This window comes from Ctenopharyngodon idella, chromosome 3, assembly GCF_019924925.1.
Source record: "Ctenopharyngodon idella isolate HZGC_01 chromosome 3, HZGC01, whole genome shotgun sequence".
Classification (NCBI taxonomy): Eukaryota; Metazoa; Chordata; class Actinopteri; order Cypriniformes; family Xenocyprididae; genus Ctenopharyngodon; species Ctenopharyngodon idella.
In genome coordinates, this window is record NC_067222.1 from 27,022,759 (window position 1) to 27,036,200 (window position 13,442).

At 37.9% G+C, this 13,442-nt stretch overlaps 1 protein-coding gene across 1 annotated transcript in view; it reads left to right on the forward strand.

The window, feature by feature from the left end:
- Positions 1-10,571, forward strand: part of LOC127508554 (transmembrane protein 114) — a 17,168-nt gene extending 6,597 nt beyond the window's left edge. Inside the window, exons 3-4 of the mRNA XM_051886629.1 lie at positions 1,384-1,521; positions 9,533-10,571. Of these exons, the coding sequence (XP_051742589.1) occupies positions 1,384-1,521; positions 9,533-9,762 (368 nt within the window). The 3' untranslated portion in view covers positions 9,763-10,571. The remainder of the gene's footprint in view (positions 1-1,383; positions 1,522-9,532) is intronic.
- The last annotated feature ends 2,871 nt before the right edge of the window (positions 10,572-13,442 follow it).

Genomic DNA, 13,442 nt, shown 5'->3' on the forward strand with positions numbered 1-13,442 from the left:
CTTTCATAGCAAGAAGCTGGTTTGCTTTATCCAGCCGAGAAACATAGTTTTCATATCATCTGGCCATACAGCGGTGGGATGTTTCGACGTTACATTTAGACAGGAACAGCGCGATGCGGGAGGGGGTTTGTGTGTGTGTGTCTTTTTGAAAGCTTTTTATGCTCACCTGTATTTAATTAGAAATACAGTAAAAACAGTAATATTGTGATATTTTACTACAACTTAATATAATGTTTTCTATTTGAATAGAAAGCTGAATTTTTTAGCATCATTACTCCAGTCTTCAGTCTCACATGATCCTTCAGAAATCATTCTAACATAATGATTTGACGATCAAGAAACATTTCTTATCATCGTAGAAAACAGTTGTGCTGCTTGACTTTTTTTTCAGGATTCTTTAAAGAGACAGAAAGCTCAAAAGAACAGCATTTATGTGATATATAAATATTTTGTAACATTGTAAATGTCTATACTGTCACTTGATCAGTTCAGTGCCTTAAAGTAAGATTTGTTTTAGATACATACATAAACAAATGTATGTATCTTTAATTTAAAAAAACTGTACACGTCTCATTTACAACATGTTAATTGTCCACATGTGCATTTTTGTCAATGTTTTGTAGCCAAGATCCTGTTCAGATATTTAAGTGGTACGTTTATATGAAATCACAAGTGGAAGGCGTGGAATGTCAGCTACTCAGTTGTGTTTGACATAAAGAAGTAGGATAATTTCAAAGGGAATAGTACAGTACTTACAGAGTCTCAAGAGCTGAGCTTTGACAACCCCAGCCTACACAAAGAAAGCCAAATAGCTTTTCACATTTACTCACCTGCGTCTCCTAGGCTGGCTCCCATCAGTTTCCTTTAATGATGATAGACTCATTTTTATTACCAGGACTGGGCCGATCTTATTCTGCATGAATACATTGATATTGGACTTTGTATTTTTAAATAGTCTGCTATCCAACTGTCAAAATGTTATAAAATGTGCCAGTGCTAAATGCATCTAGGGAAATTGTGGCACAAACTGCAACTTCATACAATGTCTCTCATCATGATCAACACAATGGAGAACAAACATCATTATAAAGCTCTTCGCAATTATCCTGATTAGCCTTATTGATTTCCATTCAGAATGAATAAAGAAAACATTTTCAAGAGCACAAATGTTTTCACAAAAGTAGACAGATAAATTAAAAAAAAACATAATTGGGAAAATTCCAACTTAACACAATTGTATTGCTGTGCCTACCCTGGAAATAAATATTTCCAAATTAGTCCAATAAGCATGACATAGATCAGACCCACAAGTGAAAAAAAAAAAAAAAAAAAATCTGTATGAATTGGCTTGAATTGACACATCCAGATCTCCTCTCTCTCCAGACATGCATGGAACATTCATCGTCCTGCTGCCTCTCAGCGTGATTGTGCTATTTGTTGGAGGAATGCTGGGCTTCATCAGTATGTTGGCACGAGCCTACCTGCTGCTCCTCCTGACTGGAGTGCTGCTTCTGTTCAGCGGTGAGTACCACCTTCGTTTTCACCTCTGACTGAGCCAAGTATGACATGAATATTAATTCTACCCAAGTCACGCTTGACAGAACTGGAGCATCAAACTGTTTTGATAGTAATGAATACACTTCATATTGTGGGAAAAACAGATCGAAAAAATACTATTAACAGTTGGTTTGGGGCACTGGAGTTTGAGAGATAAGCTTAAATACACACACACACACAGTATTTTGTGTCTTAAAATACACAATTCTGAATGCAAAGAACATTTTACAGATGCTTAGAAACATTTTTTTTCCATTCACCTACCTCACCAGTAGGAAATAAGAAATTACAAACGTTTTTTTTTTTTTTTTTTTAAAGATAGCTTTTGAACTCGCTAGTCATAGTTAGACTAGCTTCTAGCAGCATGGCTGCAGAATAGCTTGGTTTCCTCACTGTTAAGATGCATTGTATTGACTGGCAAGGAGTATCCTAGCTAACTAAATATTTGAATGGAAAGTAAACAGTTGTAATTAATTATTGTTCTTTTTGCAAAAAGTAGAAACAACCATCACACCCTCACCTCATCTTACTCCAGAAATGTTGATTCCAGGTTCAATTCCATCAATTCCAAGAATCAATTTCAAACTAGTATTTTTTAAAAACAAGAGTGGTGTGTGTCAGAGATCATGTGTGATTACTAGGGACTGTTGTCAGTAATGTTGGCCAGTAGTGTCACTACAAATAGCCTACTGAAACTTGAATTGACAACGAAAAGTTGAATTGTGAAAATTATAAAACAAATTTTAAAATATGTAATTCATTGCTCATGAAGACATAATTTTATTCCATAAGCCTACTGCTAAATTTTTTTACAAAAAAACCCAATATATTATAATAAAAAAATAACAAATCAGATAAAGAATATAATTTTAAGCAAGACAATACAAATATATAACACAGTATAATAATCTTGATGTGAAATGCGTCATACAGTATGCATAATATAATATTTTTGCACTAGGCGTAGCATAAATCTTGAGACTAAATCTTATGCCTATAGTGTAAATTGAAAAGTCTTGACTCGTTTCCATGGTGAAAATAAAAACGATAAAAAGACGCTTCTAATATATATCATAGTCAGGATATAGTCTACACCATATTGCATTTTATGCTGATGAAAACAAGACTGTGATGTATATACTTGGCATGTAAAAGTCCTAGATCACATGTAATTTTAAAAACAACTTTCAAAATTATTTCATGGGATTTTTGTCTACTGAAAGTTGTTTTGTTTCTGTTTTGTTTCTTCATTAGCTAAACAGTTGGCATTGTTAAACAACTGTCCAATCCATTGAACACACTGTACTTCTTTCCCTCACTGCCTCGTTTCAGAGCAGAATTGAATATTGACAAATTATCACCGCAGTTGCAACAGGTAACAGATCCCTGTATGATTGTTGTTTCACAATCTCTGTAATTTAATTTTCTTTTTTCGGCTCAGCAGTCATTTTTATTTATCTATTTGTTGTCGCCATTTAATTTATAAGCATAGCACTATGAATGGCATCTCAACTGTTACTGTGGTAGAATGTGTCAGTGTGGATGCTGGACTAAGCTGTGCCAAGTCATAATTTAGACAGTGCAACAGGTGTAAATATTTATCACAAGGCTTGGACGTAGCCCCTGGAGTGCAATCGACTTTTTCAAATTGTTACACTTGTTTGCAGCAAGGAATGAGATTAGCAGGATATAAACGCAGCAGTTAATTAAAATACAAACTCAAAGAAACTAAACACTAAGGATACTAAATGTATCAAAACACGAGCAGAACAACCAGTAGACACAGACAAGATCAGACACTAAACAGAACAAATGCAGGGCTTAAATGAAATGAGACAAAAAAACCCAAAAAAACATGGAAACTCAGACAAAGGAAACTGATCTAGAAACAGTGAAAACTCAACTCAAAGTCCATCTCAAGCAAACACAAACATCTGAAAATGGCATTCTCTCGAGTTGCATTCACTTATTATGAATAAGTAATTACTTAATGACCACTTAAAAAGGACGTTCTAAATAGTATGGCTTCAGAGGAGGATGCAGGGTTGAGCAGTCTCCTGGAGGAGAAAGGAGATAGGGTGAAGATGACTGTGGAAGGAGCCAGGAAATAACCCCCAGCAGAAGAACCAGGATGCAGGCCTACGGCAAGGGAGGGAGGACCCAAGGTTGGAGTTTTGCCAGGCAAACCACGGGGACGACTGACTAAGGCAGAGCTGATGGTGGTGAAGACCCTGAAGAGCTGATGAGACCGGGCGACACTGAAGGTCCTGGAGACCATGGCGGAGCCGCGGGAATGAGCGACCAAGGCGAAGCCAGGGTGCCAGAGGACTGAGGCGGAACCGGTGTGACAAAGGACTGAGGTGGAGCTGGAGTGAAGGCAGAGCCCGACAGAGCCAAAGCGGTGGAGGGACGAGTCAACAACGAAGGCCCGTAAGTACATGGTGAAGTCAAGAGTGACGGCTGACCAAGGCGAAGCCAGAGGGACAGTGGAACTGTAGAGATGACGGTCCCAGGTGGAGCCAAGGGAGTGAGGAGCCAAGGTGGAGCCAACTGGTTGACGGGCTGAGGTCGAGTCACGGGCTTGGAGGTGCTAGGCAGAGCTAGAGGGTCGACAATACGGGGCTGAGCTGCCTAACTTTAAGCCCAAAGCGGATCCACAATGCTGGGTGCAGGCAGGCAGATGGCTACAAAACGGCCTTCCTGGCCGATACTAGACGGGCATATAATTCAGGAATGGCCTCCTTAACCGACATGGAAAAAGCGGATAATTCAGGAACAGCCTCTCTGGCCGACGTGGAACAGGCAGAGGAGGTGGGAGTGGGAGGCAGGGCGAGAACATCAGAGACATCAGTGATATGTTGCTGGATGATGAAACAATCTCTGTGCAGGCATGGTGCTCTCTTCACACTCCTTACTGCTCATAATTATTCCTGGAGTTATTACCACTGCCTCTGAAGTACAGACGGGGCTCCACTTCATTCCTTCGTACTCCACAGTGAATGCCTTCAGGGACTAACGATGTTGGTCCCTGGTCACCTGGTCTGAGTTTTTTCTGGGACGATCTTTTGCTCAGGCATCAGCTCTGGCATTGACAATGGCTTAGGCTCCATGTCTGCAGTGGGCTCTGGCAAACTCTCAGCAGTCTGGCTGGACTGGCTAACAAAGAAGGATCCCCATCAGGCAATGACTTTGCAGGCAGTGTTGGCGCACAAAGGTACCTCACGAAACTGATTTCGGACAGACTTCTGAGCCAGCATAACAGTTTAATGATCTACAGCAAAATAGAGCGAGCTTTGGTGATAACTAAGTACTACAATAGTCATTTTTAGCTAGAAATTACACCAAAAGTGGAAAACAATGGTCAAAAATGTACATTTACACACAAACTGACCAACAAACAACTTTCAGATAACATCTTTTTTTTTTTTTTTTTTAGCTCCACTGTCATAGAATGGAAAGCACAGGATTGTGGGATATCAAAGGCAGTGAAGGATACATCTATGCTGCCTTCAAAAATCAATCAGATGAAGGTATCACATGAGACAGGAAGTGAAGCTAACATTGGATTCAGATGTACCTTGATGCCTTCCTACCTTGGAATGCGTCCTTCGAAGGCAGCGTTTTTCAGTTTTCGGATGCAGCCAGGGTTTAAATGCACAAGCAAACTAATCAAAGAAATGAGATACAGGTGATAAAAGTCAATCAATTAATGAAAAACCATGGGAACCAATGAACAATGGAAACTTACCTAGAAACAGTGAAAACCAACTCGAAGTCCAACTCAAGAAAACACAAACACAGAGTAAACGAGACATAACCCTGACACAAATAATTTCTTTTTGGAATCAAGTCCCAACCCTACAGCATATTTTCTTGCAGGAATGAAGAAAATTCTCTTCCCAGTTATAGATGGAGCAATTTTCTCTGACATCTGCAGCTTGTGTACGTAATAGTTGGGGGGCCTGAACTACAGTAGTTGATAGAGGAAATCGACAGCTTAATAAAGACTGGCACAAAGTATTTTATGTATTCTGAAAATGCAAAAATACCAAACATAAACATACTTAAATTGTGTGTAATATATACACACACAAACACATACAGTGGCTTGCGAAAGTATTCAAACCTCTTCATTTTTTCACATTTTGTTGTGTTGCTGCCTTGTTAAGCTACTTTAAAAAAAAAAAAATTCTCACATTAATCTACACTCCATACACCATAATGTCAAAGCAAAAAACAGATGTGTGACAACTTTGCACATTTATTAAAAAAAAAAGAAATACATTGCATAAGTCATGTCTAGGCTTGATTACTGCAATGCTCTTCTGGCTGGACTGCCATCATGCGCAATCAAACCCCTGCAAATGATTCAGAACGCTGTAGCACATCTTGTTTTTTACAAGCCCAAAAGGGCCCATGTCACACCTCTCTTCATCTCTCTGCACTGGCTACCACTTGCTGCTCGCATCAAGTTCAAGGCATTGACGCTTGCTTACAGATCTACCACAGGCTCAGCACCCTCCTACTTCCACTCATTCTTATGAGTCTACATCCCTACCAGAAGCCTGCCATCACTAAATGAGCGAAGGCTTGTGGTGCCAGCACAGAGAGGCACAAAATCACTCTCCAGAACATTTTTTTATTCACTGTTCCTTGCTGGTGGAATGATCTCCCCACCTTCATCCGGAATGCAGAATCCCTGGAAATTTTCAAAAACAGCTGAAAACTCAACTCTTTCGTGAGCACAAAAAAAAAAAAAAACCTTCAATGCTCTATGCCCTCCCTATTCTAGCTTATGGTACTCGAAGCAATGTCTGAAACTTGTAATTGTGAGCACTTCTTGTATCTATTTGCCTCTTCACGATAATTCGCTTTTTGTATTCCTCACTTGTAAGTCGCTTTGGAAAAAAGCGTCTGCAAAATGAATAAATGTAAATAAGTATTTGTACCCTTTTCTGGGACACTTGAAATTTAGCTCAGGAGCATTCCAATTGCGGTTGTACTGTAGATGTTACTACACTTTGAATGGAGTCAACCTGTGCAAATTTAATTGAATGGGTATGATTTGGAAAGGCAACACTCAAGCCTTTCCTCGGTGAAGACACATGAAAACCCACCTGGAATCACCTAAAGGACTCTCTCAGATTGAGAAACAAGATTCTCTGGTCTGATGAACCTCAGTTCCAAGCATCATGTATGGAGGAAACCAGGCACTGCTCATCACCTGCACAACACCATCCCAACAGTAAAGTATGATGGTGGCAGCATTATCGGTAGCGACTGGGGGACTCATCAGAGTAGAAGAAAAGCTCAACGCAGCAAAATATAGAGTTAGCCTTAATAAAAACCTAGTCTGGAGCATTCAGAGCCTCAGAGTGGGCAGAAGGTTCACTTTCCAACAGGATAATGACTCTAAGCGCACAGCCAAGACAATGCAAGAGTAGCATATGGACAACTCTGTGAATGTCCTTGAGTGGCTCAGCCAGAGTCTAGGCTTGAACCCAATCAAACTTCTCTGGAGAAACCTGAAAATGTCTGTCCACCGATGGTCCCCATCCAACCTGACAAAGCTTGAGAGGATCTGAGGAGAAAAATGGCAGAACATTTACAAATGCAGATGTGCAAAGCTTGTCACATCATACCCAAAAAAATGTTTTCACACAGTTTTGTCATACATTATGAGATGTTGCAACTGTAATTCCTCTGCATCAGCATTCACAAGTGTATGCCCATCCACAAACTGATGTGTATATTTCTAATTTATTGCGAACATGTGGGAACTGTATCAACTGTATCAACAGTGCATACATTAGCTCGAGCATTAATGTGAATGACTGATGTTACATTACAGTTCGTAAACCAAATCTTGCTCCATCCTTTATCATTACTCAGAGTTGTAAGAACGACAGACAATCTGCATTAATGGACACAATTTTAGGTAATGTGCGCCACAGCTGATTAGCAGAACTATTTCACTAAGACAGTAACAACATGAGTTAGCCGGTTAGCTGAAGACCTACACAATATAAAACAAAAGACTATGTATTTTGAACACCCAGTAGAAAATGTATTCGAGTTGTCAAATGTACCGACTTCGGTACCACGTCGGTACTGAAATTTAAAAAAAATGTGATGCTTTGAGCGCTGTTGAGAGGATTCGTAAACACCTCTGATTGGCCATTGTGTTCATGGCTCATCGGATATGTCTGTGATTGGCTTCAATGATCAACGCTTTAAAAACGCTGTAAATAGTCATCAATGACACTCTTCACCGAGCGCTTACACAGATAGACACAGGAGTGTTTAAAAGCATGCATCTATCGTGGACCAGTCCGCTGATAGACACCTGCTTTCAAACGCTTCCTCTTTCAAAACGCTTTCAAATTCGAACACTTCCATGTGCTTTCAAACGCTCCCTTGTGTTGAACATTGTAGCCAATCACAGACATATCCGGTGAGTGCATGAACACAATGGCCAATCAGAGGTGATTACGAATCCACTCTACAGCGCTTAAAGAGACACATTTTTAAAATTTTAGTACTGATTGGTACTTTTGACAACTCTAAAATATATACATCAATAATTAATCTTATAGGTTGTCATTCTGAGGAGCAAGTTGGTCCAAATAAAGTGGGTACTGTCCCATCTTTAATGGTGTTTTGCAAATCCCACGTTGACCTCGCAGAGATTTGAGAAATCATCAAAAGTTTATACTTCTGTTGTATCGCTGTGGTAATTTTAACCACTCACTCTTCACATCCTCATCCTTTGAAAGTGTATACAAAAAGAATTTGCTTTTGCATTGCAGAAAACAGCGTCTTCTCAAAATCTACACATGAACCAGCTATAGTGTATGAGGGTGGGTCAAAGTAGATGTTGTTCGTGGGCAGTCAATGAAGACCATTGGGTATTGCAAATTTGTTACATTGTTACATGAACATGAATGTTATGGAAGTGAGACTGGAATTACTGACGACTCGTTTCAGCAGTTCAGAATCGGTTCTTTCTTTTGGGAGACAATAACTTAATTTATCATGCACTTCGATCTTTAAAACTTTGCAGACCTTTTACATTCACAAACAGCTATGTATATTACACACTGCATGAGAGGTAATATCTGAAAAAGCATAATAGGGGCACTTTAAATTGCTGGTGTTTGTTAGTCCAGTTTTTAGGAGTCATTTGTACAGGCCAACTTCTTGCTCTTTTTACTGCCCTCTGTATGATAGAACTTTAAAAAGGGGTCTTGGGAGCACTGACAATGGAATACATTTAAGTTTGGACCCATTTAACTGGCGCTACTCTAATATAGAATGAAATACCTACCCACATAATTTGTGAGAAAATACAGGTTCACTAGAAATCCCTCTCAGGATAAAAGCCTTTCTCTTTCAAGACTGGCTCAGTATGACAGTAAAAAGAAATTGTGTTGCATTGCAGACGCCATGGCGACAACTAAACCCAACATGGACTCTGAACATCAAAACATGCAATCATTGTAAAACAGCGATGCCCCTAAATGTCATCAGATTACAGATCACAACCAATAAATGAGATTATTCATCAGCCTCTTCTTTAAATTACCAGCAGAAACTGATGGGCTCTGATGGTGATGAGGGTTCTCAAAAGTCATGGGCTTTTAAAAGTAAAAAGAGCACCAGCATCAATGACTTGCTTTCAGGTACAATGACCCCTATTGTGCAGAGCTGTGTTAGACTATCATTTGCTCCATAGATTGCGGAACAGAAGGTGGTGGTTCATTTACAAAATATGTTTCCAACGACAGATAAATTCCACTGCCTGACTATAGACAAACCTACACATTTTAGAGGAATAGTAATGTCAAAAATGCTAAACTTGCAATGCTTTTTAAACCATCAGAAACATTTAGACACTAGACACTTTTTATGAGTTTTTTGGGCCTTTTTTAAGCACTATATCCTTAATGGCGTCTTCCTACTCTGTTCCTTACAGCTGTGCTCTCATTGGCTGGAATCTGCGTCTACATGGCGTACTCTGCAGCCGCATTCAAAGAGGCTGTGAATATCTCTGGCCACAAAACCCTGGAGGACATAGAGATTTACTTTGGCTGGTCTCTGGTTCTGGCCTCTGTTTCTTTTGTTGGAGAACTCTGTACTGCCGTGGCATTCCTACTTACCTCAGCCAGAGTGAGCCAGCTGACCAATCAGGAAGACGACGAATAATTATCTGATGTGACACGATCTGACAGGACAGGAGAGAGTTGCACCACAAGAAGGCATTGTAAATGACATATAAACACTGAAAATTACATCGATGTTTACATTTTCATATTTTTTAAAAGTCAAATGAAAATTTCAGTACATTTCAACCTTCACTTTTAGTAAGGTCATAATACATGGTTAATCTTTGAGGTTTGTGAACCCCTAGGGTTTTTTTTTTTTTTGACATTTGTGATAGAAATGCTAATACTAAATTAATAAAATTAATTTAAAAAATATATAATAATAATAATAAATAATAACAATAAATACATGTTAATTATACAAGTGAACGTGTTGTAAAATGCGAAATTTTAATTTTGCAGGTAATTTTGAAAGGGTCACAAAACATATCTTCAAGTAAATAATTAGGGGGTTCAGAATAAAGCCTGGGAATCCTTGATGTATAGAAACACATTTGTCGACCATTGCAATCTAATTTTTAAAACATTTGCTTATTGTTATTTAAGTATGTTATTTATGTTCATTTTGTCCATTTAGTACTCTACGTCTCTGCCATTTTTTCAAATCACAATAAAAGATCAGTTTTGCCTCTTTGTCAGTTTATAGGGATTGATGTATTTTGAATATTACCAGACGGTAAAAGTTATTGCAGGACAGTTGACATGAACCATTAATATTTTATATTAATTTTTTTTTTTTAAGAGGCTGTGCCCTCTGACTTCAATTTTTATGCCAATTTATATAGCAACATACATGTTGATTTTCATGTACAGTGCTTATTTAAACCTCAAATAAAAAGCAGCCAGTAATTGCAAATTCATTCCACATTAATTACAACCAATTTGCCTACATGACATCTGACCTTGTTACTTGAATCTGGATCTAGCTGAATAAATATTCACTGTTTTATGTTCGTATGTGACTAAAATCTTGAATCTCTTCAGATCAGGAAGTAGCAAACTAGATCATTACTGAATTAAATTATGAATATATTGCACGGATGAAAGCAGATGCTTCCCCCTCTCCAGATGGCTGGATCTGTCTCACAGATCAAGCTTGTTTTAAAATCACTCTGTAAATGGACCACAGACACAAAGGTTTGATAGCATGGCATTATTTTGGAAATTACACTGCAATTTTGCCTTGCTGCATCTTTCTGAGTGATTTCCACAATTACTGATCTAAGAGACTTGTAGAAAAGACACTATGATATTTAATGCGTACTGCGAGGGCTGGAGGTCTCTTGCTACAGAGGTTTTCATCAAATATTTTGATCTCAGTGATCTGAGAGGTGGAAAGTATTGATTTTGAGCTTATGTGAGATGGATTGGAAATAATACAAAAAATAAACAATACGAATGAATGTAAACAAAAAGATGATGATGTATGATGTGACCAGAATCAACTTGAGCTTAAATCTCACATGTAAATGTTTAATGTATATTACTTCTATTTAGTTTTGTCTGATTAAATTTTATGACAGTCAGACATTGAGAATGTAAACTGATGATTTGACAGGCTGGAAAATTACAAATGGTATTTGCAATAATTTTTTAACAGAATTAAACAGCAAATCCGAATACAAAATCAGAATTGGATTTTATATTATGACTACTATTATATTCAGAGCAGAAATTCAAGTAGTAGCTTGCTTCTGAATATTTTAAGGGCTCTCTTTTTGAGGTTGACCTTGAACTCATCTCCTCTTCTGTTTGTGACCTTGATTACAGCGTTATCATTGCGCCTGCTGCACCCATGGTACGGCAGCAAAGTTCCTTGATTATTACGCCGGAATGACAGTATAGTTCCTAGCCATATCGGCCTAGAAAATCGCAGCTTTTCATTTTCCGCCGGTCTTAGTACACGATGTAACTACAGAAGAGTCAAGTCTTAAATAGGAAAAATATCGAAACTCTTTGGTCATTTTTGAGGGAGATGCTAACGGTCTAATCAGATTCAATGAACTATGCTAAGCTATGCTAAAAGTGGTACCGCCAGACCCGGAGATCGGCTGAATGGATTCGAAAACGGTAAAACTCAACTGTTTAACTCTAGGGGAGTTGGAAAATGAGCCTATTTTCAAAAAAAAAGTGGAGTGTTCCTTTAAAGGGATAGTTCACCTAAAAATTAACATTTTTTTCTCTAAAAAAAAAATCATAGTTAATGGTAGTCAATGGGGGGCGAGATCTGTTTGGTTACTGATATTCTTCCAAGTATCTTCCTTTGTGTTCAGCAGAAGAAAGGGTGAACTTGAGGGTGAGTAAATGACGACAGAATTCTACATTATGCAATCTTTGTCTCCCTCTGCTGGTGGATAGAAGTAGTGTCTTTTGAATTGTATTATTATTCCTTTACAGTCCCTGTCAAAAGTTTGGAAACATTACAATTTTTTAATGTTTTTGATAGTCTCTTCTGCTCACCAAGGCTCCGTTTATTTAATCAAAATTACAGTAAAACAGTAATATTGTGAAATATTATTACAATTTAAAATAATTGTTTTCTATTTTAATAAATTTAATAATTTAATGTATTCTTGTGATGGCAAAGCTGAATTTTCAGCATCATTAATCCAGTCTTCAGTGTCACATGATCCTTCAGAAATCATTCTAATATGATGATTTGCTGCTCAAGAAACATTTATTATTACTATTATTATCAATGTTGAAAAGAGTTTTTGCTGCTTAAAATTTACTTTTGTGGAACTTCAAAATATTAAGCGGCACAACAGTTTTCAAAATTGATAATATTAAAAAATATTTCTTGAGCACCAAATCATCATATTATTATGATTTCTGAAGGATCATGTGACACTGAAGACTGGAGTAATGATGCTGAAAATTAAGCTTTACCATCACAGGAATAAATTACATGTTAAAGGATATCTTTACATGCACATGGATAAATTACATGTACCTAGGATACCTAAGTCCACTAAAGGAGGGAGAGCATTTTCACATTTGGCTCCTAAACTCTGGAATAGACTTACTGATAATGTTCAGGGCTCAGACTCAATCTCCCAGTTTAAATCTAGATTAAAGACGCATCTCTTTAGCCAAGCATTCACATAATGCATCTCATATCGTTGTACTCCAGTTACATCAGATCAAATGCACATGACTATCTTTGCTTAATGAATAGCAGCTACGCTAATTGTTCTCCATTTGCTTTTCTGTTTATCTCTGGATGCTCATCCCGGGTTAACAGAGTACACCAGCTCCAGTTTGGGTCCAGCCTCTTATGAAGACTTCAGATGCCTCAACACCTATGAAGAGACGACCCCAACCCCTGCGAGGACTTCAGATGATGCAAACTCTGGATCAACATGCACCATTCCAAATTTTGCTATATATTCTAATCATTGTTAACATGTTTTCATTACTTCCATGAGCTCATTGTTTCTACCTTAAATTAATTTGCTTACAGTGACTGTAAATTAAATTATTACATTGACTTCCATAGTATGTATAAAAAAAATTAAATAAAAACAAATTAAGTCAATGGGGCCCATCAACTGTTTGGTTACCATTATTCAAAATATCTTCTTTTGTGTTCAGAAAAACTTGAGGGTGAGTAAATGATGACAGAATTTTCATTGTTGGATGAACTATCCCTTTAAAGTTAGCCTACTAAAGTTCTTCAGTCAAGAGCAGTGAGTGTTTTCTTTGACTTTTGTTGTCTGA